Here is a 25,523-nt window from a genome sequence, read left to right as displayed (position 1 = left end):
ATGGCTGCAATACTACAAACCATTACTCATCAGGAATTTGGCAGAGCAGTGGTGCCTAATATCATTAGATAATCCTAATGAATTCTTGTGTAATCAAATCTAATCTCTGGATGGGTTCAGCAGGCGGAGGCTGTGAGTGGCTGCAGTGGCTCCGAGGCAGTGACAGAAGGGCTGTCACCAGAGCCAGGGGCAGAGCTTTGCCTGCTGAGCACCTTGAGCAGCTCTGCAAACAGCGTGCCTTGAAACAGCTCCAGCACTGAGGGATAAACCTGAGCAGCAGCAGTGGGGGAGAACACGGGAACAGGCTGCCCAGGGAGGGCGTGGAGGCTCCCCCTCTGGAGACATTCCTCTCCCAAATACCAAAGGCCACATTTTCTCTTATGGACTACGTTTATGATTCTGGGTCTTGGTCAATTCTTGAAGGGCTGAGGAGCTTATAGAATCCCAGAATGGTTTGAGTTACTCCAAACCTGGCCAGTTGTATCCAACCTGGTCTTGGACACTTCCAGGAATGGGGCAGGCACAGCTTCTCTCTCTGGGCAACCTGTGCCAGAGCCTCCCCACCTTCCCAGGGAGCAATTTCTTCCTAATATCCAATCTAAACCTATCCTCAATCAGTTGGAATCCATCCCCCCTTGTCCTGTCATTACATGCACTTGCTACTGATGGCCCCTCACCAGCTTTTGGGCCTTCAGCCAAAAATACTGACCAAGCTCTGTGAAGAATGTGCTTGGTTTGAAGGGGTGCTGGCAAAGACAAGAGAATCCTGAAAGTTTCCAATGGAGGAAAACATTTCCATTTATCTTTAGGAACTTGCTCTGGGATGCTGCTGCAGGCAATGAGTTCATAGGATCCCTATAATCTTACAGCTCTAAGAAGAGGTAAATGATTAGGGCAGTCTGGGAGTGGAAAAGGTCACTTTGGGAAGTACCAGAGCTATTCCCTTAAAGGAACTTTCCCTGACAATGGGAACTACAGCAGGCAGCCCTGAGATGGGAAGAGAGTCCTGTTCACTCAGTAGCAAATGAGGGCTGGGCTCGGAGCCCACACACCCCCAGAGGGTCGAGGGAATGAACTCAAGAATTCAGAGAGGAAGTAGTGAAAAAACACGACTTGGTAGGTATCGCTTCAGCCCTGGGAGCTATAATATGAGTGTTTGGCCCAATTTCACATGCAGTTTCTGCAGAAAACAACTTGTGAGGGATTTTTTTTTTTTTGCTATTGGAGTACTTTGTTCTTTTTCTCCTTTTCAAACCTTGTTCTGCTCCACTCCTACTTTATTTTTAGCAATTATGGAAATTCAGCATTGATGAAAGACGTTAAAATGAAGCTTGAAGTATTTTATTTGCTTTTTATTTCTATTGTCTCGTTTTATGCTGTCAAATTTGCAGCTAGCCATTGACTTCCCTGGGCTGTTTTGGAAACATTGCACCTCCAGCCTGCAGGGTGGCTTTGCACAGGTTTTGTCTCTGCTGTTGGCTCAGCTTCAGCTCAACAGCCCTGGAAGAAAAATGAGAGCAGAAGATATTCCAGGACTCTGAGGATCAATCTGTCTCCTCTTGCTCGTGGCTGATCTTCACGATGAGGAAGCTGACCCCAAAAGTTCCCTGTCCTTAGGGAGATCCATGCCAGCAATCAGGGATGAAAAGCACTCCTGACAAATGCTAGGAACACCTCAGCCTCTCAGTGAAGTGCTGGAAAGTCTCTCATTCCCATCACATTTTAATAACAGCAAGACCAGAAGTGTGGGGACTCGGTGTGAGGATAGAGAAAAACTAAAGCCTGCATGGCTGAGCACAAACATGAGCCACACCAGGAAACGTTCTCCAGAGTCCTCAGGATCACACACTGGAAGTTGGATGTTGCTCAGAAGCAAACTGTAATTATTTCATCTGTTCTCCGGGGAGAGTAAGGAATATGAACCCTCCTGATGGAACTACACAAATGGTGCACACAAGAATTCCAGGGAAACGAGCCATGAGAACTAGTGGGCAGGATACACTAGAGAGCTGTCCCAGCTCATTGGAAATCAGCTGATTTTCCTGAATTCTGTCATCACACAGCCAGAATCCCATGGCTTTAATAAGGGGAGGTTATCCTGGCAGACTGTTTTCAGTTCTAGAAGTCGGTAGAATTTGGATGCCTACTTTTTGCTCTCACTTCAGTGAATTGTGTTGGGCAAAATCCGGAAGGAGAAAAAAAAGTCTTAATTCTCATTTTCATAGACATTCATTCACGGACACAGGACAAAGCTCACCGTGCCAACACAAAAGGAGTATTTCCTTTTCTGACCCCAAAGCAGCAAGGGTTGCTTGTATAATTAAGGTTGCATTAATTTGTTTTCCTGCACTCGGATGCTTTTCCGGAGCACGTCACGAGGCAAAAGGGAGTCCTGATGGATGACTGGAATTCATCCCTGCGAGGCCTCCCCGCGCTGCCGCTTCACACACAGCGAAACGTCCCAGAGCAGACACAGCTGAGTGCAGCTCCTTTCGGTACTCACACACACCAAACAACAAAACCCCTCCTTCACTCTGGCCACGCTTCTCTTTGCTGCAAGGATATGCAAAAATTATATTGAATATGTGGAATTCGTATCCCTCAGGACGAGTAAAGATTTATTTTGGCATAGGGGATGATGCAGAAGGTCCGTTCTGTTGATAGTTCTGAACGGAAGCTCCCAAAAGAAAGTAAAGATTTTACATGGCAAAGCACCAGAATCTTCAACAACTACAGTGAGCTGCAGGGAAAAATGCTGGAAAACACGGGAATTGCAAGTTCCCTGATGTGGAGGGGGAATACCAAAGCACCCTTCCTGGAAAGGGTCTGGAGCCATGCTCTTGACACCCCTTATGATATATTTGTAGAGATATTTGAGGTATTTATATGGACTGGTGAGATTCCCATGGGTATTTGAGGTATTTACGTGGATTGCCGAGTTCCCCTCTCAGTCTTCAGTCTGGAGTGAAGAGGCCCTGAACAGTCTCTGTTCATCAGAGCGCTGCTCCAGACCCCTCACCATCCGCACGAGCTCTGCAGGTACCGGGGTGGGCGGGGACAGGGAGGACATGAAGGGGCGGGGAAGGACGGGGAGGGACACGAGGGGACAGGGAAGGACAGGGAATAGGGAGGGACACGAGGGAATAGGGAGGGACACGAGGGAATAGGGAGGGACACGAGGGGACAGCCCCGGTCCCGCCCCTCACGTTCCATTCGGGGCGCGGCGCGGCCCCTTTAAGGCGCGGCCGGTCACGTGACCGCGGCCGGCACGTGGCCCGGCCGCCAATATGGCCGCGCCCAGCGGGCTGTGCCGCTGCCTCCTCCTGCTGCTGCTGGCAATGGCAATGGCGATAGCAATAGCGGGGCCCTCCGGGACACCCGGCACCGGGGACTGCGGCTGCAGCGCCAGCCGGGCCGCCGGGGACGGGCGGGAGGCGGCGGCGCGGCGCTACTCGGCGGCGGGCAGCGGGCGGAGCGCCGAGCACGGGCCGGTGAGCGGCGGGGGCCCAGCGACCTGGGGGGCCGGGCCGTGGGGCTGTCCCGGCGGAGCAGGACCTCCTCCGGGATAACGGAGCAGCCGGGGAAATGCTGTGGAGAAGCTTAAATTAAATTAAAGGCGGGTGGGCCGAACGGCCGAGGAACTGGGCTTGGGAGCGGGTGCTGGTTCTGGCCCCATCTCGCTCTTCTCTCTCGGAGAGAACAAGAAAACAGGAGGGGTTTCCTCTCCAGTTGCCTCTGTTGTAATGCTGGGATGCTGCATCAGTTTGGAAAAACCTGTGTCACGCAGGCAGTGTGGGAACTCGCTGAGTGAAAGACAAACAGCAGCGAGTGCGACTCCGGTACTGCAGGCTGCACTTCAGACACTGGAGAATATTTAAAGAGTAATAATCTCTGTTGTTCCTGAGATCCATGTCACTGGCAGACATTTTGTGTGACAAACCTGAGCAGTTCATTGTGGGTCTGGAGAATGAAAAAAATCCTCTGACTCTTTATGCAGCGGGCAGCTCCAGCAGTAGGTAATTATGCTAATTACTGCTGATTTAAGTTATGGTCACGAGATAATTTGATGATGCTCAGCTAGAAAACATCTTTACCAGCAGAGAAGGGAGAGAAGAATTGGCCTCTCCCTCACCCACAAATAGGCTTATTTATTTCCAGCATGTTTTTAGAACTGGGGAGCCAGCAAGAGTTAATTTTGCACATGGTTTGGGACCTGTGAGCTCTGAGCCTGGCTTGGAAGCCTCTTCAGGGAGCTGTTTCAGCTACGGAGGGTTGAAGAGAGATTGGAAGGGAGGAAGTGCTGCAACTTTGCACCACGTTGTCATTTACTAAGTCCTAAAAAATGTAAGCAAATTTATCCTGAAGCCCTTTTATGGAGTCAGTTTCAGACTATCTGTAAGTGCTCAGATTCTTCTCAGCAGAGAAAGTTACGAGGACACAGCCAGCTTCAGATGTGGCTAGGCCAAACGAGAAGGTATTTGTAGCATTTTTTATGGGCCAGTTGCAAGTTGTGTGAATTTTAGGTGTTGCTGGGAGAGACCCAAGCAGGAGGAGAGATCTACAGTGGAGAAGAAACAATGAAAAGGGATGTGTAAGGTCATGGCAAGTACTCACTCCAGCTGCCCCGAAGAACAAGGAGAGGTGCTGGGGAGCTGCTGTGGACTTATTTGCTACCCTGGCAGTGGTGTGACTGCAGAAGTAACATAAGAAAGGGTAACATAAGAAACAGAGCACATGTTTCTCCTCATGAGAGCACAAGCATGACCCAGACTTCACGCAGAAAAGCTGCAAACAGGGATTTGTTCCCAATTTAAGTTCTGTTCACTGTTTCCCCAAACAGGCTGCTCAAAATGGTGTTTCAAAAACAGCTGCAAAGATGAGGTGCAGGAGGAGTAAAACCAGCGTGGGCCTTCTCAGTCTTTCACTTTCCCAACCCTTTGGGTGGTGTTTGCTCTGCAGATGGTGGCAATTCCAGGAGGGGTGTTCACCATGGGCACCCACGAGCCTGAAATCCAGCAGGATGGAGAGGGGCCTGCCCGGAGAGTCCACATTGACAGCTTCTACATGGACCAGTACGAGGTCAGCAACGAGGAGTTTGAGAGATTTGTGAGTTCCACTGGGTACATCACTGAGGTAAGGCACCAGGGCATCCTCCTCCTGTCAGCCTGAGGAAACCCCTGCTGAAAACCGAGGCTTTTCTTCTTGAAGGACATCACAATGCTTGTTTGGGATTTGCAGGCTCCAGTGTTTCTGGTGGAAGTAGTGGAGAGAAGGAATTGTCTGGCCTTGCTGTCCTGGGCTGGAAGAGCATTCAGGTGTTTGTGGTTGTGTTTAATAACTGACACCTGAACTCATGTCTGTCCCACAGCCTGCGTGATGCTAGCAGCTCTCTGCAGAGTTTTTTGGGGTGGTTTGCTTGGGGTTTTTTGACATTTGGGTCCTAAAGCTCTTTGTACCAGTACAACCAGGTTAGATTTTCCTTGTTTTAGAGAAACTTGGAGAAGGCATTTAACAAACTGAGCTGGCCAAGGACTCTGCAGGCTGGCTCAGCACAGCTCCTTGCTGGTGAGCAGAGAGCCCTGTGCCCGAGGAGGAGACAATAGCAAGTGCAGTAATAATTGTGTGCATGTAGCTGGGAACAATGGACTAAGAATATGTCAAGGTTCTTCCCAGAAAGGAGCCACCTGTGCCTGAAGCTCAGATGCCTCCTGACAGCTGACTGTTCCTACGCAGCTTTGACAGAACCCTGACAGCCCTTTTAGGCAAATGAAAGCCTCAGTAATGAGCAGGTCTCAAAGGAGGCACTTTGCTGAATTCACTTGATGAACTGGTTCTCATTTGGAAGGCAGGATTCTCTGGTTGGATGAAGAGCTTCTTTTGTCTACTATTTCTGTTCCTTAGCTCAATAATTATGAAAAAAGGCTGTTTAACTATTTTGAGTTGGAACAAAGCTTGCTTGTTGCAAACAGCTGCTGGGGTGAGCACGTGTGGTGGGGTTAAATGTGGAATCACAGAATATCCTCAGCTGGAAGGGACCACAAGGATCATCAGTCCAACCCCTGGCCCTGCACAGACACCCCAACAATCTCACCCTGTGGGACAATCCCACTGTCCAAATGCTCCTGGAGCTCTGGCACATAGAACTGCATCACGTGGGGTCTGTTTCAGACTTCATGGCTCAGCTGCTGTAGTTGGGTGCTCCACTTACACCTCCTCCCTTTTTTCCTCTTGGTAGAATGTACCATGACTGATTGAAATTATTTGGTTTTCTTATTCTTTTTGGCTTTATATAATGCTAGATATAATGATTGAGTTACTTTTAACTCTTTATTGTCATAGCAGCACTTTAAAACATGGTACTGGTGATGAGGGAGCAGTAAGTGACAAGGCTTAAGTCTTCTGTTGTGATTCCCAAAGAAAAAATAAAAGGACTGAAATGTGCCCTTCCATGTTAGATTAATGACTGTAGCGTTTGAAAGCAGTTGGGACCATCGGAACTGCATTTTTAATTAATAAAAGTAAAAACATGTGCAGAAGGTCAGTGAGCTGCCACCTGCCCAGTGGCTGCTAAACAACAACAACATCCAGAGAAAAAAAATCCCTTCTTTTCTGTTCCAAAACATCTTCCTTGAAAGGGAACTCAAATTCACTATTAGAATCTGTGTGGTCAAAGGCTGGACTCGATGTACTTGGAGGTCTTTTCTAACCTTAATAATTCTCTGAATTTTTTTATCTTTGATAAAGCAAAGCTGTAAAAGTTGAGTGTGGTTTTAAGAATAACATTCTTAATGGTTGAATCTTTTGTTCTTTCCATAGGCAGAGAAGTTTGGTGACTCCTTTGTGTTTGAGGGGATGCTGAGTGAAGCAGTGAAGGCTGACATTCACCAAGCAGTGAGTAACACAGCAGGGGGAAACTCCCTGAGCAATCCCTGGGCTGTGTTGGCAATGACAGCAGGGGTAACTAAACTCTGTGATGTCCCCAAAGCCAGCTGCAAAATGGGGGTTATGGAGAGCTGTTTGGCCTGGAATCATGGACTGAAGTGGGGAGGATTTCCTTTTTCTTTTAACAAACAATTAAAAATATCTATTCCTGATTAGCAAAAGTTGGTATCAACCTCTTGTTGTCTTTTTTTGCTTCCTACCTGAGAAGTTCAGGCTGAGTCTATAAGATTCCTTATGTTGTGAATGGCTGAAGTTTATGATGTTTCCTCCTTGTCTGTAGAAGATCCTGTGTTCATTTGCTGCTTTTCCAGCTGCCTTCATTCCCCCTGGGCAAAGCAGTGACCCTGGGAGGGGCAGTGCTGACTATGCTGGAGCTGCTCCAGTTTTCCTGTTGCATGGAAGTGAATATTGGTTTAAAAAGAAAGAAAATTCCATAGTAAATCTTCCCTGCCCTCCCTTTCCTCTTTTTCTGTTGTGAATGTGTTGCTGAGCTTTTCTCAGGCTTCAGTTACCTCCTCTTTAACCTTAACAGGTCAGGTCTCCTTTGCAGCTCTTGACAGATAAGCAGATTGTGTCCTGTCATCTCCTGGATGAGTTGATCTGCTCTGAGCACAGGTTTGGGCACAATGACCTCCTGAGGTCCCCTCCCGTCAGAATTATCCTCAGCTCTGATGGGCACAGTTTGATTTTTGTTTTCAAGGGGCAGCCTGAGAGATGGGAGGTTTCAGGAAGCCCTGTGTGAGTGTGTGCTGTGAGGGACTGGCAAAGAACGTGGGATTTGGGTTCCTCCTGCCAGGGAAGGAAGATTACAAGTGCAGTTTGTAATCTCTTAATTCAGGACTAACATTTGTGCACTGTGAGAGATAAGACTAAATTGCAGTTCCCACCACCAGCATAACTGATGCTAAATCCATCCATGGATTTGTTCTGCCTTAATAAAAATAATAAAAAACACAAATTTAAAAAAAATGAATGGCTCATCCCATCTTCCCAACAATCAGTAGTGCAGAAATTCTTTTTTCTGTGTGGTTCTGTGATGCAGAAATCCCTAAATCAGGTTGTCTGTTTTAAAACAAACAAACAAACCCCAAGAATGCTGCTGTAAGCTCAGCCCTGGCAATTTTGTAAACAGAGAGTGTTGGGAGCCACTTTCCTGAGTGTATCAGCCAAATTTCCAAGTGTTGGCTGCAGTGCTCACAGGACAAGTGTTATGCCAGAGGCCTGGAATGCAGCCTGAACTGGTCTTTTTGGCTGCTGCTTTGTGAAGGTTTTCTGGAGTTGTTAAAAGTAAACTTACTGTGAAGAGTTGACTTCTTCAATCATAACTATCAGATGAAAAGCAGAAATAAGATATAAATATTGGCATGTTACTGGCACTGAAAATCCCTCCAACCAAGCAATGGGAGAAAGGATTGTGGTTTTCCTTTGCCCCAGTGGCTCAGGAGTGTTTTGACAAGGATTTTCTCCAGCTGAAGCGCAAGGATGTGAAATGCAAGTGTGAATATAGGGGAAGAGCAGCAGGAATGTAAATTCAGTAAGCAGTATTTCATCTGCAGTGAAATAACTGGGGAAAGATGAAAGTGGAGGTACCAAACTGAGTACTTCATAATAGCTAGTGAGCTGTGTGTGTCTGGGGGGGGCTTTGCTCTGTTTGGACACTTTGTCTTCTCCAGTTCTTAAAGCAGATTTATCAGAGCCTCAAAGCCATGACTGAGGGCAGAGCTGGGGCTGGTGGCAGCTGCTGCAGGAGTGATCCAGCTGAGCACGTAGGGTGATTGTTGGAGCTCTGGGTGTGCCTTTCCTGGGGGTGAGGTGGGCTCCCAGATAGCCACTGACAGGAATGTGGGCTGGCCTAAACCTCTGGAAGGGAAGCAGTAAAAAGGGGTGTAGCAGCCAATGATGGAATTGTTGCAGATTTCTGGGAACTCAAGTTTTAGTTTTGGCCTCCAAGTCCGTGGTGGTCACGTGGCAGAGAGGGAGGATTTAGTGCTGTGCCAGATGAGGGTGTTACTGATGGAACTGGGGAGGGCTCCTTCAAATGGAAAAGGATTTTGTAGGGCAAGGGTGAAAGGTCCTTTGAAGCTGAAGTGCTTCATATGGGCTTAAAAAATTTTGAGAGCTTCACATCTTAAATTCTTCACATGCAGCCTGGAGAAGAGAAGGGTCTGGGGAGACCTTAGAGACTCTTCAGGGCCTAAAGGGGCTGCAGAAGAGATGGAGGAGGACTTTGGACAAGGGCCTGGAGAGACAGGACACAGGGAATGGCTTCCCACTGGCAGAGGGCAGGCATAGGTGGGATATTGGGAAGGAATTGTTCCCTGGGAGGGTGGGCAGGCCCTGGCACAGGGTGCCCAGAGCAGCTGGGGCTGCCCCTGGATCCCTGGCAGTGCCCAAGGCCAGGCTGGACATTGGGGCTTGGAGCAGCCTGGGACAGTGGGAGGTGTCCCTGCCATTGCAGGGGTGGCACTGGATGGGCTTTGAGGTCCCTTCCAGCCTGAACCATTCTATAATTCCATTTTGTTCTGAGGGGATTTGAGAGCTCTTGCCAATAACTGCAGGAGTTTTCTTTGCTGTCCAGGTACCATGGAAAAGGGAAACAGGGTGGCACAACAGGAGCGCAGCTTCAGTCTTTGCTCACTGGAGAGAGTGAGAATGTTGTTATTCCTGGCTTGTGGAAGGCAGAAAAATTAATTTTTGCTTCAAGGCCAGATAAATTCTGCACTGAGGAGCCTGAGAGCATACAAATGTGTGTGCTGCCTTTGTCTATATGGGCATGGAATTTTGGGCCTGGAATGCAATGGAATGGGTTCACTGGCAGCGCAAGCAAACATAAGTTCTGGCCAATCCAGAACTATGGGATGCTGCTTTCATCCCTGTTGGTATGGAAATCTCTGCAGTGGCCTGGAGCTGTGCAATTTGCCTATTTCATAATAACCCCAAATTGAAACATTCTGCATTTCAGCTGAACATCTCCAGTTGCTGCTGAGAGGAGCCCTGGTTGCAGGTGGGACAGCAGTGCCAGTGTGGGCAGGGTGAGCTGTTCCTCACAGCCCCCAGTGCTTCAGCTACTCCCTACACGGAGCTGGGGAGATGGAGCTATTGAGCTGTTCCTCTGGGTTTTTGTGCTCTACTCCCACTGCTGGGATAAAGAGGGATGTGCGGGAATTCTCCCTGGGAATTGCCAGTAATATTAGCCCGTGTTTATCAGAGCAAACTGCAGTGTTACAGCAGGGCATGGTTTGTGCCTCGGGCTGGGGATAAGTCTGTGCACATCTCGTTTCCTTAAAGCTCATGTGCACTTGGTTACTGGAAAAAATGACCAGTTTGAGTGCAGATTTGGATGTTGGCTGGAAATTAGACTTGCAGAGATGTCTGCCTTTACCAGGAATATCAGTTCCTCAAAAGAAGCTTCTTCTGATTCCAAAACTTGCACTTAATGAATCTGACTGGATTTTAGCATCACATATTTGTGGTTATTTTTCTTGGAGGATTGACAGGGCTGTGAAGTTTTACACTGTCTGAACTGAAGTTCAATGACCTTTCCTTATGCAAAGGAAAAGGTCCCTTCATAAAAGTGCTTGTTTCCAATCAAGGCTGAAGTATTTCTTGTAACTGATGACTTATAAAGTAAAAATAAATATATTTTAAAGCCGCTGCCTTTCCTTTGTGAGCAGTTTCAAACTGCTGTAAAACACTGGGATTTAAGGCAGATAATATCAATATTCAATATTAAACAAACCCCCTTGTTGCTTCCATTTCTGAGCTCATGAGGGAGGCCATTAACTTTAGCAAATAAGAGTGAGAACAGATTCTTCTGTAATTAGAGCTTTGGGGGAGCTGGGACTTTTAATTGATAGAATAAATAGCATGGGAATTGCAGGAGCTGGCAAAATCAGGTATTCCCAGAATCCCAGGCTGGCTGGGGTTGGAAGGGACCTGTGGAGATCCTCTAGCCCAACCCTGATGCAAATGTGAGTTACCTGCTGGACAAATTCTCTGCTAACAGTGAGTTCGGGTCTCTGTGTGACTGATCCCCTGCAGAACTTCCCAGTCCTGGCTCAGTTCTTGTCCCTAATTACAGCAGGTTTGTTCTCTGCAGGGACAATGGAGTGGATCCATTGCACAGTAATTATTTTTATTTCTTAAACTTCTCACCCTACTAAAAATGTTCCATTTTCTGTCTGCCTCTTTCTTCAGCAGTTCATTAATCAGTGCTCAAGGTTTAGGATCTGGCTTACGGGAGGAAAAACTGTCAGGGATTTATGCATATCTGCCTTACATGGATAAAATAAAACCTCATCCAAAAATTATGTTCTTTACTGAATAACTAATTTTTTCTCACGTCCTACCAATGCTAGCAAGATCCTTCTGCCTATCAAAGATGTACACAGCTTAACACCATCTGAGTCAAACAAGTGGTAACCTATTAAGTCAGCTTCTGAACTGGAGTGTTTTTGTAAGAACCCACCACTTAATAAATGATTTGTAAAGTGTTTTCCGGACTTGGGCTACTTTTCACTCAAAATCTCTTTTCACACAGTCAATTCTGAAATTGCTGAAGTTCTTACTCTGCAGTCACTTTTGCTTTTTCCAGCTGTTCATCCTGACCTGGTGTAAGGCTTTGCTACATTCAAGTAGCATTAGAATGATGCAGCACAACAGAAGATGATGTTTGGTGTCGTGTCTGGCCAGCAGCATGAATTTGTCATCATCTTGTGGGCCTGACTTAAGGTTCAAATCTGCAGCTTTGTTATTTCAGAGGACTTGCTGCTTGATAGAATGTTGGAGTTGGAGCCAAGATGAGCTGCTCTGTTGAGTTTATTTTGGGTATTTTTTCTAATACATAAATCTGATTTGAATTTGAGATTTGCTCCTCAAGTGGGGGTTGTTTTTCTTGAATGTGGCCAGTGTCATGTCAGTGCAAGACTAATAAATGTTTTTATTGCTATTGGCTGGGGGTTGGGTGACTTTGGGGTGTTTTTCAGGGGTATTCCCCTACTGCAGTACCAGCAATAGGGTAATGCTGCCAATGAAACTCACTTTGTGATGTTCCCCATTCTAATATTTTTTCTACATAGATTTAAGAAGGATTTTTCCTCAAGGTAATTGTGAAGTAGTTTAAAAATCTTGACATCATGAGGTAATGGAGCAATTAAAGTTAGGCTGTCCCAGCCTACTTGGAAAAGAAAATGGAACAGTCAGAACGAGCATTTTCTGCAGGCTGTTAGTGGGAGTTGAGGCTTCAGCTCTGCAAATTGCTCCGCCCCAGTGCAAAGCTCGTGGGTCGGAATTAATTGCTCGAGCTCTTCCCAGTGTTATCACACTGGGCTCTCTTTTCACAGTGCTCTGAGTCTGTAAGAAGCAGAACAGTGAGTTCTTGAAGTTTAATCCTGGAGGGGAGAGCTGGATAATCCCCGTTTCCAGCTGGATCAGACCAAAACGAGCTCTTGTGCCTCTGCTTTGCTCCGGGAAGCGTTTCCCTGTGCATGAGCAGTTGTGTAAGGATTGCAGGGCAGGTGTGGGTAACCTGGGACAGGTGACATGCTGTAAGAATCAACCAAAAGGAGGGGGATTGTCCTCTGATTCAAGATCTATTCAGCAGCATCTGCTGCTATTTTGACAGCAGGAATCTGTTGCTGGTGCCCAGAACATGTTTCAGAGGGAAGCAGAACGTGAAGTGTTATGAAAGTAACTAAGCTCATTAGTGGCAAGGGAGGACTTGGCTGAATTAACTGTGGTGTTGTAATATCTGTCTAATTAGCTCCTCTGCTAATTAGATTTAGAGCAATTAAAAGCTTTGAAGACTTGTGAGAAGTTCTGTGAGAGGACTGTAGATTTCAGGTACGAGATTTCTGGAAGGAGCAGCTTGGTGTGTGTTCACCAGAGCCAGGGGCTGCCTTCATGAGTCTCCAGGTAATTCTTGCAGGCTCTCCTGGCCTCTGCCTGGTATCCCTGTCCCAACACTGCATGTGTGCCTGCTCTGGAGCTCTGGGTGCTCTGCAGAGCCTGGCAGCCATTTGGTGCTCAGCTCAGCAGAGCCACAACCAGGAGCTGTGCACATGCAGTGCTCTCCTGTGGAGACATGACATTTTTCTTGGGTTAAAATAAACCAGCCTGATTGAAAGCATCTGCTTTTTCTTTTGCATCACAAAAATGTTTCCCAAAATTAAAGTCGTCTAAAGTGTAAATCTTTGCAGTCTCCTGCAGAGATGTTTTTATCCAAAACCCAGCAGTTTAATTTGCAAAAATATGTTGTGCTTAGAAACTGTCGAAATCTTGCTTGTGATCTTTCAGATTTTAGCTTAAGCAAATGGTTCTGCTGCTCTTTTTTTTCCTTAAATAGCTGTAAAATGCTAATTTTGGATTTCTGTCCTATTTTCAGTATAGTTTAAAGGTCAAACCTCAATATGGGCAAGGAATTGGTTAACTCAGACTAGTTCTAAACCTCTTGACTGTAGTATCAGTTCAGCAGCTCAGTCGCTCTGAAGCTTCAGTGCTGTGAGGGTTGAGCAGAGTATCTGCATGAAGGTCTCATTTTGGGGTTTGAATGCTCAGTAACAGAGCTGTAGCTCCTAGCAAGAGACCAGATATTTCTCATGCTTTTTGCAAAGGGCAGTGGCTCTACTTGGGGTGAGAATGTGCTGGGCTTGGTTGGACACTGAGCCAGAACTGGGGTTGGCCTTGTTGGTTTATGTGCTTGTCGTGCTGGGGAGGTCAGAGAGGGTCTGTAAAAACTCTCCTTGCCTGGGGGGTCCCACTGAGGGGGAGAGCAGGGGACAGAATGTCTGGGTCACCAGCAGGCTGCTGGGAGCCCCTTTGTTCCTTTGGTACCGAACACTCAGGTGTTCCCTTTGGAAGGGAGGGTGTCCCCACCCTGCGTGTGAACGGCTTCCCAGCCTGGAGGAGCCCTGCAGCCTCCTCAGGGATTGCAGAGCCCTTCCCCAGGGCTCCCAAAAGCTCTGGGCTCTGCAGCTTTAGTCCAGGATTGCTGTTGGTTTACAGGGAGCTTTTAGATACCCAGATGTGCTGCAGGCAAAATCCATGTGTGCTGAGAGGGGAAGAGGGAAAGGCCGTGGGGAGTGTCAGAGCACAGGCTGCTGAGGTGCTCTAAACCCAGCCTAACGTGTGCTTGTGCAGCACCTCCAGTACTTGGGCACTTGTGTTGATTTTCCTACTGAAACAGCCAAATGAGGGGTTTGATGTGCAGTTTGGACCCGAGTTTTTTCAACAAGTGATGTGTGACATAGATAATCTTTTCTCCCACGTAGGTGTAATTACATGTTAAGTGCTCTGTTGAAGGATGCAGCTTCCCCCTAGAAGCTGCTGTTAAAATTGTTTGCCCAGACTGATTCTGGGTCTCCTCAATACCAGCTTGCAGTGACTTTTTGGACTTTGCTCTGGAGGTTTGGTGAGTTAAAGGGTAACACTCTTGGCACTTTTCCTACCTGTGTGAGTAACACTTGACAAAGTTGGTCTAGGACTAACCAGCCTCTGGGCTGTTTGCCTCCTAAAGCATTCCAGACTCATTTCCTTTGATTTTTGTTCTTTATAGACATTATCTCTGTAACAGGACTATTTTGGAAGCTGTTGTAATAAACCTACTGTTGCTGGGTGGGATAAATGTTCTTTTTTTGCCTCAGTGAAGGCCCCATTATTAAAATAAGTATTTCTAAGTGAACATGAATCAGAACAGTAAAGCATGACCTCCTCTGCTTTGAAGTAAGCTTAATAGAAGAAATCCCTAAAGAATGTCTTCCAGGAAAAACTCCTTGGCATTGAAGAACCAAATTTGGGACTTCTGGTTTGAAAGAAATACTCCATGTCTGCATTGCTACAGAGGATTTTGGCTGTGTGATATTTCCCAGCAAACCAGCTGGGGGAAAGAAAAAAAGAGAAAAGGCTTCATGCTTCGCTTCCCTTGTGTGGTTCTTCTGTCTCCACCTTCTGGAAGCTGAGAGCAAATAATTTAAAATCAGCTTAGTGGGTTAATGACCTGGAAAGCAAATGTGTGTTTGACCCCCAGTGAAAGGGCATCATCAGGGGGTTGTTTCAGTTATGTCAAAACACTGAGTCCAGGGAGCAAATAATTGGGGTGAAAATGCTCTTTAGGCCAAAATGGTAATTTTTTTATCCTCTCTGCAGACTGTTTCAGGCTAAAGTCAGCCAGGAGGTTAAATTCGTACAGGCACTGACTGGTTTGGGTTGGAAGGCACCTTAAAGCCCATTGTCACCTGGTGGTTTTTCAGAAAACCCCTTAGCTGGGAGTTTAAGTGTCCTTCCCTGGTGTTCTTGTCCTTTTTCAGGTGGCAGCTGCTCCCTGGTGGTTGCCTGTGAAAGGAGCCAGCTGGAAGCATCCCGAGGGCCCTGACTCCAGCATCTCCAGCAGGTGAGCCATGAGCAGCCATTCCATCATCACACACAGTGCTGGTGCATATCCCTGTGGCTCCCACCAGGAGTGGGGCTGCAGGAAAGGGTTTTTATTTAGTCACCTGTCTGCTGCTGCTGCTTCTGGGACTGTTTTCCCACCTTCTGGTGCATTGCATGCAGCGTGCCATGGCTGTGGTCAATGATGGAGTGCACAAAGGCCTGTAAGGATCACGCTGAAATGAGCCTCAGAGTTTGCTGTTCATGTTTGTGTACCAGCAGTGAAACACAGCAGAGCTTCCAAGGGTCAGAACCTTCAGTGCAGACCTGGGTTTGGAGAGGGGGGATAAATCCTCACTGTGTGCACACTCCAGGAATCTTCCATGAGGGATCCCATGAGGGATTTGGAAGCCTCTTTCTCTGGCAACTGAAGAGTTTTGTGCTTTTTTTACTGTGTTCTGACTTTGTGGAAAATCAGTTGTGACTATCTAGAACCTCTAAATGCTTTGGAAAACTCTGCTTTTTCTTACAGTTAGTGCCACGCTCTGCCTGCACAAACCCTGAAACTTGCTGATTCTTGTCTTCATACAATTGCTTTCCATTCTGAAGATGAATTTTAGGCCTAGAAAATCAAATTACTCTCTTCATTTGGGACCACTCACATTGCAACTGCCCCTCTCACCAGGCACGTGTCAATGAAGCTGGCACCTCAACTAGTGAAAGCTTCTAACAGCATTTTGAAATCAAATCAGACTCTCTAGCCTAGATCTAGTAGGTTTTTGAGTCCTCTAAGGACAGGACTTTGTTAGTGCACCATCATCTGATGGCTGAAGTGCTCAGTAACGAGTTGTCTGCTCTCCAAGGGCAAGGGAAGAATTATCTGAGGCAAAAATAGAGATAATAGCTGGAGGCGTTGTTAGGGGGAGACAGGAATTGAGGTCAGAGCCAGCAGACAGGAGCTGGAAACCTGCCATGAAATTCTGGGCTTGTGCAAGGGTGGTGCAAACCTTGCCTGGCACAGCTGCTGGGAACCTGCCACATGGAAGTGGCCCCATGGATTAACAGGGATATGTTGGCTTCTTAAACGGGGCAGGAAACAGAAATTTATAGGAAGTTCCTCTCTCTCCTGGACCAGTACCCTCAGCTCTGGAAGCATCTTGGTCTGTTGGAGGCTTGGATGGGGAGGATCCTTCTGCAAGAATGCCCTGGGCATTTTTTCTGTCTTTTTCTGGAAAAAAACCCTGATGACTTTAATGTCAGTCCTGGAACCAAACCCCATTAAAGATAGGAGCTCTTGTGTAAACTGTGGACTGCTTAAAGCACCCAAGGAAAATCACTTCCCAGCTGAATTTCTGTGCTTCAGTTTCCTGGGCTGGGTGCTGCAAAGGCTAGTGTTGGTAAGACTCTTCCTCATGTCATTCCTCCCTCAAAATTCCCTAGCTGGAAGCAAGGAAAGGACTCAGAGCAGGAGAGGAGCCACAGGGGAGTGAAGAACAATCACCATTAAATTGCAATGTGCATTTTCCTGTTGAGAATCCTGGCTGTTGAGAATCCCTGGCTGAGATGCCCCTTGCCAGGCTGGTTTGACTGTGAGGATGCTGCAGGCCTTTGGTGCCTTCCTTTGGGTCTGCAAACACCCAGGTTGCCACAGAGGGCAGGGTAGGGACAGTTCCCTGCTGCCTCCTGGGTGCTGCACTTGAGAAAGCACAAGCCATAAATAACTGCAGAGCTGGAGGTGGGAGCAAGACGAGACAAACAGAAGTTAATTGTTTTCTCTTCCTGTTTCCCTCTGATGGCTTCATTTCCCTTCCAGCATCTTGCTGCTTTTCCTTAAACAGTTTCTCTTCTGTAAATGTCACCTGGTGCCTGGTCCAGCTGTAACTGAGCTGTGAACTCAGCAGTCCTGTGTGCCTCTGAGTGTCACATTGTGCTGTGCAGCCCTGAGTCTGCCTGGTGCCCTGAGCAGCCTGTCCTGTTCCTTTTTTTTCCCAGAATGGATCATCCAGTCCTTCATGTTTCCTGGAATGATGCTGTGGCCTTCTGCACGTGGGCAGGGAAGCGGCTACCGACGGAGGCTGAGTGGGAGTACAGCTGTCGAGGGGGCCTTGAAAACAGGTACCTGTCCCGAGGGTGTCCCTGAGCAGGGTCTGAAACTGGGGTTTGCCAGATAAGGAGGAGTTGTGAGGGGTTTATGACCCTCAGTGTGCTCTGCAGCCAGGCTGTGAGAGCTGGGGGTGCTCACCTGGAGAGGAGAAGGCTCCAGGGAGAGCTCAGAGCCCCTTGCAGGGCCTAAAGGGGCTCCAGGAGAGCTGGAGAAGGACTGGGGACAAGGGATGGAGGGACAGGACAAGAGGGACTAGCTTTATACTTAAGGAGGGGAGGTTTAGATTGAACATTAGGAAAAAAGTATTTATTGCAAGGGTGGGCAGGCCCTGGCACAGGGTGCCCAGAGCAGCTGGGGCTGCCCCTGGATCCCTGGCAGTGCCCAAGGCCAGGCTGGACATTGGGGCTTGGAGCAGCCTGGGACAGTGGAAGGTGTCCCTGCCCATGGCAGGGGTGGCACTGGGTGGGCCCAAACCAGCCTGGGATTCTATATAACACTGACTTTTAATTAGAAGTGTTTGACAGCTGTGCTGTTTGTCCTTTCCCAGGCTTTTCCCATGGGGTAACAAACTGCAGCCCAAAGGCCAACACTACGCCAATATCTGGCAGGGAGAATTCCCCACCAATAACACAGCAGAGGATGGGTACAAGGGGACTGCACCAGTAAGTGTGTCTCAGAGACAATCCAGCATGAGGAAATGATCTTAATCTTCCTAAAATTAAGGTCTGTCTTCAGTAGGATGAGCCATGGCTGTTTTCCATCCCCGTGCTCTTTCATTTTAGATTTTAAGTTACATTAAATTTCACTGCAGGCTTGAGCATTACCAAGGGACACTTTTACAAGCTAATTGAAAAGTAAAGATTACTTTCATTTTAACTTCTAGTTCCTCTCAAACTGACCTCTTTTCCCCCTTTCCAGTCAGTTTGTAGTGAGAAGCTGAAATACTTTCTGCCTGCACTTCTGGCCTCACAGTTTTGTGAACTCAAAAATCACTCACTAGCTAAAAAGAAATTAAACTTCCCTTTTGGAGAAAGGTTGAGCCTGTCCAGTATAACAAACAGAGTGGAATTTTAAAGGCAATCAAGAATGGGAACGAATTATTTAATGGTAGTTAAGTAAGTCCAAAAGTTTCATCAGAAGAGGAGCCTGCACAGGCAGGAGTTGGCAGCCACCGTGGCTTTTCCTTGGTGGGAGGGGAATCTGGGAGCTGTGAGTGGGATCAGGGCATTAATGCCATGCCAGGTGTGCCTGCTGGTCAGACAGTGCCTCTCTGGAGAGGGTCAGTCTCCAAAAGCAGCAAGGAGATGCTGTGTCACACGGGACCAGGGTGCTGGGGACCCAGAGGCGGTCCCAGTTTTCCATCCTGTTTGATTTAAATGCAGTATGTAACAGTGTTCCAGTTCTGCACCACTGATCTGGTGTCTGCTTTTGGGGCTCCTCAGAGTGCCCCTTCAGCAGCCTGGGGCTGGGATTGAAGCCCTGCTTTGTGTGGAGTGGTTACAGAACTGTGCTCCTGTGTTCCCTGTCTCGTGCAGGTCACTGCCTTTCCCCCCAATGGCTACGGCCTCTACAACATGGTGGGGAATGCCTGGGAGTGGACATCTGACTGGTGGGCTGTGCACCACTCCCCACAGGAAGCTCACAACCCTGTAAGTGTTTGGTTGGCATCATGTCAAGTACAGAATCCCCTCCTGTGACTTGGATGGATCTCGTTGCTATTTGAAAACCTCCTGTTCTTTGCTCCTGGGGTGGGCTGTGTTCTGGGGAATGGGAGTATCATGCCACAACACTGGAATTACAGTGCTCTACTGCAATTTTTGTGCTGTTTGCTTGGTTGTCCACACCTGGTTAACTATTGAATACTTCCAAACTGGCCTCCTATTGCAGAAATCAAGAATTTATGGAATGACTTCTTAAAAAAGGAAGGTTTTTAGTTCATTTATGTTGCTACAAGCTGTACTTATTTTATCCCTACCAGGCAGAGAACAAACCAGCATGAACTATCTTTCTGGCTTCTGGTAGCTCATTTTAAACTGGACATGTGACAGAGCTCAGGTTTAGGAGAAGTCACCAGGCTCTGAGAGGTGAATCTTTGTTTTCCTTTGTGGCAGGCAGAGAGAGGGTCCTGCAGGGTGAGATTGTGTGGGGTCACTGGTGCTCTGTCTCAGCAGATTCCAGTTCTAGTGTTAGATCTGCTCCTCTCCTGCTTACCCAGGATGAGTAACTCTCATGACCTCACACAAAATATGACAAGTAAGGCCACATACAGTTTGTTACTCAAAACCCCACCAAAACCCCAGTGTTTTTTATTTGCTTACAACTTACAAAGCACTTTCAGGTTTATTTTTACTCCTGGTAACTATTTGTGAATGCAAGACAATCAGGTATGAAACCCCCCCAACAATCCATGTGCAGAATTCCATACATTCCTTGTAACCAGTTCCCAGCATACCCCAAATCTCTCCAGTACTAGAAAGCTGCTTTGAAGATTTTTGGTTGTTAAACTAAATATGTTAAAAACTTTGCCTGAGCTCTGACCCTCTGGAAGAATTCAGAGTCTTTTCAGCCCTGAGAACACATCCTATATTTAGGCTACACTGCCTTGTGCTCTGCAGAGACTGAAGAGCTGGGCTCTGATAGATCTGGTGCTAATCAGTTCTAATGTCTCAGAAGATAACTGCAGCCTGGCTATTTTGGGACACCTTTTCACATGAGGAGATTCAGTTTCCTTACCCATTTAATCAGAAAAACCCTTTGGAATTCACTTTGAAGTGCTCTGCCTCAGACACTGGATTCTGACAATCAGTTTGCATCTGAAAAAACCCTAAAAGCCTCATTGTTAACACCTAGTTTTTAAATACTTTCTGAAGTGTCTGGGTTTAAAACCTCAGCAAACTTATGGAGCTTAATAGAAAGCAAAATTCACAGGACACTTGTTCCCCACCATCACCTTAATCCAGCAGGAAGTGCTGCTGCCTTGGCATCATCAACACCAAAGTGTCTCACTTAAATCATTTTAATGAAGGTGCCTCACTGCAATCCCAGAATCCCAGACTGGTTTGTGTTGGAAGGACCTTAAAGCCCCTCCAGTGCCACCCCTGCCATGGGCAGGGACACTTCCCACTGTCCCAGGCTGCTCCAAGCCCCAATGTCCAGCCTGGCCTTGGGCACTGCCAGGGATCCAGGGGCAGCCCCAGCTGCTCTGGGCACCCTGTGCCAGGGCCTGCCCAGCCTCACAAGGAGGAATTTCCTCCCTAAAATGTAACTGATCCTTTAGCAGAGAGAGCCAAGTGTGTGTGTGAGGTCAATCAAACCACAGTCCCTTTATGGGTTATTTTGTGGCAACTTCTGGCTCTGATTTTTTTGTATGAGCTGCAGTTCTCTGTTTGAAAACTGATTTCTCTCCAAACAGAGTAACCATGTGGCTGGTGGTGCACTGCAAATCACTGTGCACCATCAGAAAGCATTTGCTTGAAGTACTGAAAGAAATACAACTTTATTTTCAATAACAAAAAAGCTTCTGTGTTGTTTTTAGTAACTTTTAAAAGAACAATCCAACTTTTATGAGCTTTGGTAATGGAATGCACAAGCACTTGTAATTATGTAATCAGACTGGAGTATGGCTGTTGCAGTATTGTAGTAGAGAATAACCTTGCTAATGTACAGTAAATTCTGGGGTTTAAATCAAATCTGGGATCAAAGTCTGGACAGCACTGGCCCTTTGCACCAGGCAGCCAATGTCCTTCCCCTCCAGTACCAGCTGGTGCACTTCTCCAGGTCAGGCCATAAAACAATGGTGTTTGATAGAACAGAGATCTGCTTGTTTTAATCAAATGTGACCTTAATTGCTGGGCTGTGATTAGCTTTAGTGAGGGGAAGCACAACCAAGGCAGTTTCCTTCATCTATAAGTGAGATATGTGCACAAGCAAATATTAGCACTGCACGTGCTGATGATGGCTATTGGTTTTCTGATTTTCAGATATCTTTGCCACTTGTTTTATGATAAACTCCTTACCTTCAGTGATTTTAAATAGGAGGATGATGTTTTGCAATAGAATAGATTAATGGAGGACACTACAGCAGATTTCTGCAGGTGGTGAAGTGTTTCAGTGCTGTAATCCTCTTTCAGAGGCTGTGGGGGTCAATTTAAGTTGGTTTTTTTGTTACCAAATTACCTTTGATGCTCAATTTTTGCCTGGTGGAAGATACTGTATTGTAATTGTAATATTAATATTGTAATTAATAAAAAGATGTACTTATGAGCCTTTGGTTCATGTGCTGCTCAGTACAGGTCATCCCTTTGTGATTGCTGACACCTGATAGATTTAGGGCTCTCTAACCCTAACTAAACATGTTCCTGTTAGTTCACAAAAGTGTCTCTGGAGCCAGTAGCACAGATTGCACTGCACACACAGTGTGTGCACTGCAGCATTTAAGGGAAATCCTGCTCCACAGCCCCATTGTTCTGCTTTGTCTTGTTCCCGTGGAACTTTTTTTAGGTCAGTTTTCTCCTGGCTTCCCTTAAAATGAGATTAGCAGGCTGGGTGATGAGTGTGCTGGTTAGTGGCTTATCTCAGAGCAGGGACTGCATCCACATGCAGGTGTTGTGGGGACAGTTTCCAGAGGCCTTGGAGTGGGAGTGAGGCTGTGCTGTGGAGGAGCACCCCGGCTTGGAACCGAGCGGATGCTGCCTCAGGGTGTGGCTTTCCTTGACTATTTGTGTGCCACTAAATGCAATGGTAGGCTAAATTCTTTTTCACAATTACAAATTTCGGCAAGAAACATGAGGCTGCTGCAGTTTTTGTGGTGAACTTCCATACAAAGCAGTCAGACTCAGGGGGTGCAGGCAGGAGCTTCTGGAGTACCAGTGTCAGCTCTCAGGATTTTCTGACAGTCCCTGGGATTTCTGTTCAGTTACAAATGCTCCTCTGGGGTAGGTTCTTTTAGGACATCACCCCTGGTAATGCAGAGTTAGGTGGGAGACAACTGTACCCCTTGAGACAGGGTAGGAGAGTGAGATCCATGCCAGGTGTGGCCCGACTGGTCGCAGGGTGGTCACTGAGGAAAGCTGGAGCTCATTTTCTTCTTGGTAAAATCCTCTTTAGGAACCTCCCTGTTATCAGCTATTAACCAGAACAAGGTACTGGTGGACAGCAACTGGAATGTTAAATATTTGCAGTGGGGAGGGAGCACAGTTACTATCACCTGCAAGTCCTGCATGGCAGAATTATTTCAAGCTGTCTGGTTCAGACACCACTGACATTTGTTACACCACTGGAATATTTATGATTGCTCCTTATCCATCTCCTTACTCCCTGTAATTAGCAGTTATTCCCTGAGTACTGACCAGTGTCCTCCCCTCCCCAGAAAGGGCCATCCTCAGGCACGGACAGAGTGAAGAAGGGTGGATCCTACATGTGCCATAAGGTAACGTGGTGTTTCCATGTTCCTCTTCCCTCTGAAAGCACTTGACCATGAAATGATCCTCTGACAGAGTTTCCTGGCAGCCTGGATGCTTGTCAAGGGGTTTCATGGAATTTATGAAGAGCAACACCTGATGTTCCTAAGGATCTCTTTTTGTTTAGCTTGGAATCAAAACAAGTAAGTTTTTTTCCTCAGTGTGGGTTTTAGACACAGAACGTCAAATTGATGTGGGCTTCTAATGCTGTTTTCATGAGAGAGCTTGAGTGATACTTGTCAGAGTAGAAAGTGTGGATGTGACTTTGGTTTTTAAGTTTTAGAATGGCTTTTGATCCAGAAAGGATATGGAGCTCCCAAGTAACCTGGTCTAGTGAAAGGTGTTCCTGCCCAGGGCAGGGGGTCGAGACTGGATAAGCTTTAAAGGCCCTTCAATCCAAAATCCTTGTATAATTCTGTGGTTCTGTGATATCAGGTGTTTGTTTGCAGAGCTGGCTGGGACATTAAGTGTTTCAGCTGAGTTGGTGGCATACCTGAAAATCCTTCAGAACAGCCAGGATGTCACCACAGAGCGATGGCTGTTCATGACACAAAATCATGTCTTAAACTCTGCTCATGCAGTGCTTAAAACCCCTCATTGTAGACCACCTGTTTCATTAAAGCTGTCCTGCTCCTCTTCCCTTGCAAAGCCTGTGGCTGGCAAATCACTCCCATAATTAGATTAAATTTTCTACACTGAGATCCCATTTTCTACACTGATTTCCTTCTTAGGTGAAATCAATGTCAGATGTTAATTAGCAGTTTTGATTAAATTAACACTGGAATAGGCTCCTCAGTGATGAATAACATGACCCATTTTGAGGGTTTGTGAAGATTCTAGTCTGCCCTAGTCTTTTTTTGTAGGTGATAAAACTAGGCTGTGTATCAAGGCAAAAACCCACTGAATACTGTTAGTACAAGGGCTCTTTATGAGGTGCCTGACGTCTGCTCAGACTGATCTTTCTGTGCTGATGCTCTTCTCCCCTCTCAGAGCTGACAGAGGCTGAAGTTGCATCTTTTTACATCCCATCCCAGAAGTCTGGCATCTCATTCAGGGAAATGTTTCCAGGCAGGTGCCAGTACCTGTCCATTCCAGTGGGGCATTAGCACAGGGATACACAGCTCAGCCTCTGAAGGGAAGCTGAATGGTTGTTTTAGCTTTTGCCCAGAGCAGGAGAGATTGACACTTATTGGCTGACCCTTTATCAGACACTTTGCCACTCAGTCTAGTTTTTGTCAGCTAGTGTCTGTGTAGGTTTCCCTCATTTCCAACGCAGTGATTTCCATCTGTATCAGCTCATTGATCTGTCCCTCAGCGATGGCAATGTTTTGCTGTGTTAATCTAACTAATTAATCTGCTAACCTAACAAACCGTTGCCTGAGGAGCCTCAGCTGTGCTAAGACGTTCCCTTTCTCTGTTGCTGTGCAGTCCTACTGCTACAGGTACCGCTGTGCAGCTCGGAGCCAGAACACCCCCGACAGCTCCGCGTCCAACCTGGGCTTCCGCTGCGCCGCCGACACCGCCCCGGGGCCACACTGAGCACAGGGATGTGCCTCGGGCTCAGGAAGGGCTGGATCTCAGCCCAGGGAGAAGAAATGTGAGCAGCATCCCTTGCTGATGGCACAGAATGGAAAAACCTTGCTTCAAGTTCCTGCTGGGGGAAGAAAAAACCAGCACTACTCAACGAGTGCTTTGGAGAACCTTCGTGTTCATGAGGAACCTGGCCTGGACTTAAATCCTGACCACAGTGTTTTGGATTCAGCTGGAACAAAACTGAGCAGAAACATGCCAATCATGTTTTCAAAGATTACTTAATCCCAGAATTACTTAGATTGGAAAAGACCTCCAGGATTATTGAGTCCAACCCTTGACTGATCACCACTTTGTCAACTACATCAGCTCTTCTAGACAAGATCTTTATTAATTAGTTCTATTTATATAGAGTTTCTACACTCAAATGCAATAAGCAAAGACTTTATAAACTTCTAGACAGCTTTAAAAGAAATCTGAGGCAGTTAGGAAATTCTAGGCAGCTTTAAGAGAGAATGAAGGAGTCAAGAGTGAGGGCTGGGAGGTGACAGCTCTCCCCACAGGCAGCTCGCAGAGCCTGTTACATTCCACTTGCAGTGAAAATCGTGTCCAGAAATGGGCTTCTTCTGGGGAGATACTTGCTGCTCTTTAGGAAGTGCCTTCTGCAACTGAGGGTGATGATCCTCAGGGTGATGATGATTATAAATCTTGTACATATTTGAATAAAATATCAAGCTTTTGTTTATGCCAAAGACTTTTATTGATGGAAAACCACAATTTCCTTTGAATTTCTTGGACGCAGCGTAGGCTTATTTTAGGGACTTGGAAAATGCAAAACTGGCCTCATTAGAAACTGAAGCTAATGAATGATTCTACTTGAATAAAAGTCATGGCAGCGATGGCAGATGGAACTGTGAGCCCTAAGGCCTAATAGGGTAAATTTCTAAACTGTTTTGTTGAAAATAAAATTCCTCACTGAAAAGGAGAGGAATTTTAGCAAGAAGGGAAATGGGAGTAATTGAAACAAACCTTGTTCTGGGATCTGAATGTAACAGTGGATTAACAAAAGCCCTGGCACTGATGCTGGTCCTTGCCAGCATTGTCTTTGCTGTAGAAAACTGGGT

General features: G+C 46.8%; 1 protein-coding gene across 3 annotated transcripts; it reads left to right on the top strand.

The window, feature by feature from the left end:
- Positions 1 to 3,272: 3,272 nt before the first annotated feature.
- Positions 3,273 to 25,144, top strand: SUMF1 (sulfatase modifying factor 1). 3 transcript variants are annotated; one of them, XR_011154892.1, is made up of 9 exons: positions 3,273 to 3,491; positions 4,960 to 5,133; positions 6,817 to 6,891; positions 15,246 to 15,328; positions 17,299 to 17,421; positions 17,958 to 18,072; positions 18,946 to 19,059; positions 22,877 to 23,012; positions 24,298 to 24,386. XR_011154892.1 is itself a non-coding variant. In XM_069028464.1 (9 exons), the coding sequence occupies exons 1-9, from the start codon at positions 3,288 to 3,290 to the stop codon at positions 24,406 to 24,408; spliced, it is 1,059 nt and encodes a 352-aa protein (XP_068884565.1). In that variant the 5' UTR covers positions 3,273 to 3,287; the 3' UTR covers positions 24,409 to 25,144. The 3 variants fall into 3 exon arrangements, 2 of the variants coding, with proteins under 2 accessions (XP_068884565.1, XP_068884566.1); XM_069028464.1 differs by lacking the exon at positions 22,877 to 23,012 and adding an exon at positions 22,779 to 22,838 and having other exon boundaries at positions 24,298 to 25,144; XM_069028465.1 differs by lacking the exons at positions 3,273 to 3,491; positions 22,877 to 23,012 and adding exons at positions 4,064 to 4,344; positions 22,779 to 22,838 and having other exon boundaries at positions 24,298 to 25,144.
- The last annotated feature ends 379 nt before the right edge of the window (positions 25,145 to 25,523 follow it).

The sequence above is a fragment of the Aphelocoma coerulescens genome, chromosome 12, assembly GCF_041296385.1.
Source record: "Aphelocoma coerulescens isolate FSJ_1873_10779 chromosome 12, UR_Acoe_1.0, whole genome shotgun sequence".
In the NCBI taxonomy this organism is placed as follows: domain Eukaryota; kingdom Metazoa; phylum Chordata; class Aves; order Passeriformes; family Corvidae; genus Aphelocoma; species Aphelocoma coerulescens.
The sequence above is the reverse complement of the archived record's forward strand: the minus strand, read 5'-3'. Positions and strand labels throughout refer to the sequence as shown.

Bases quoted from the DNA above. Each gene is read 5' to 3' on its own strand.
- SUMF1 (XM_069028464.1), top strand. From the start codon at position 3,288: ATGGCCGCGCCCAGCGGGCTGTGCCGCTGCCTCCTCCTGCTGCTGCTG. The intron at 3,492-4,959 runs GTGAGCGGCGGG...TTTGCTCTGCAG, and splicing joins GGAGCGCCGAGCACGGGCCG to ATGGTGGCAATTCCAGGAGG. The intron at 15,329-17,298 runs GTGAGCCATGAG...TTTTTTTCCCAG, and splicing joins GACTCCAGCATCTCCAGCAG to AATGGATCATCCAGTCCTTC.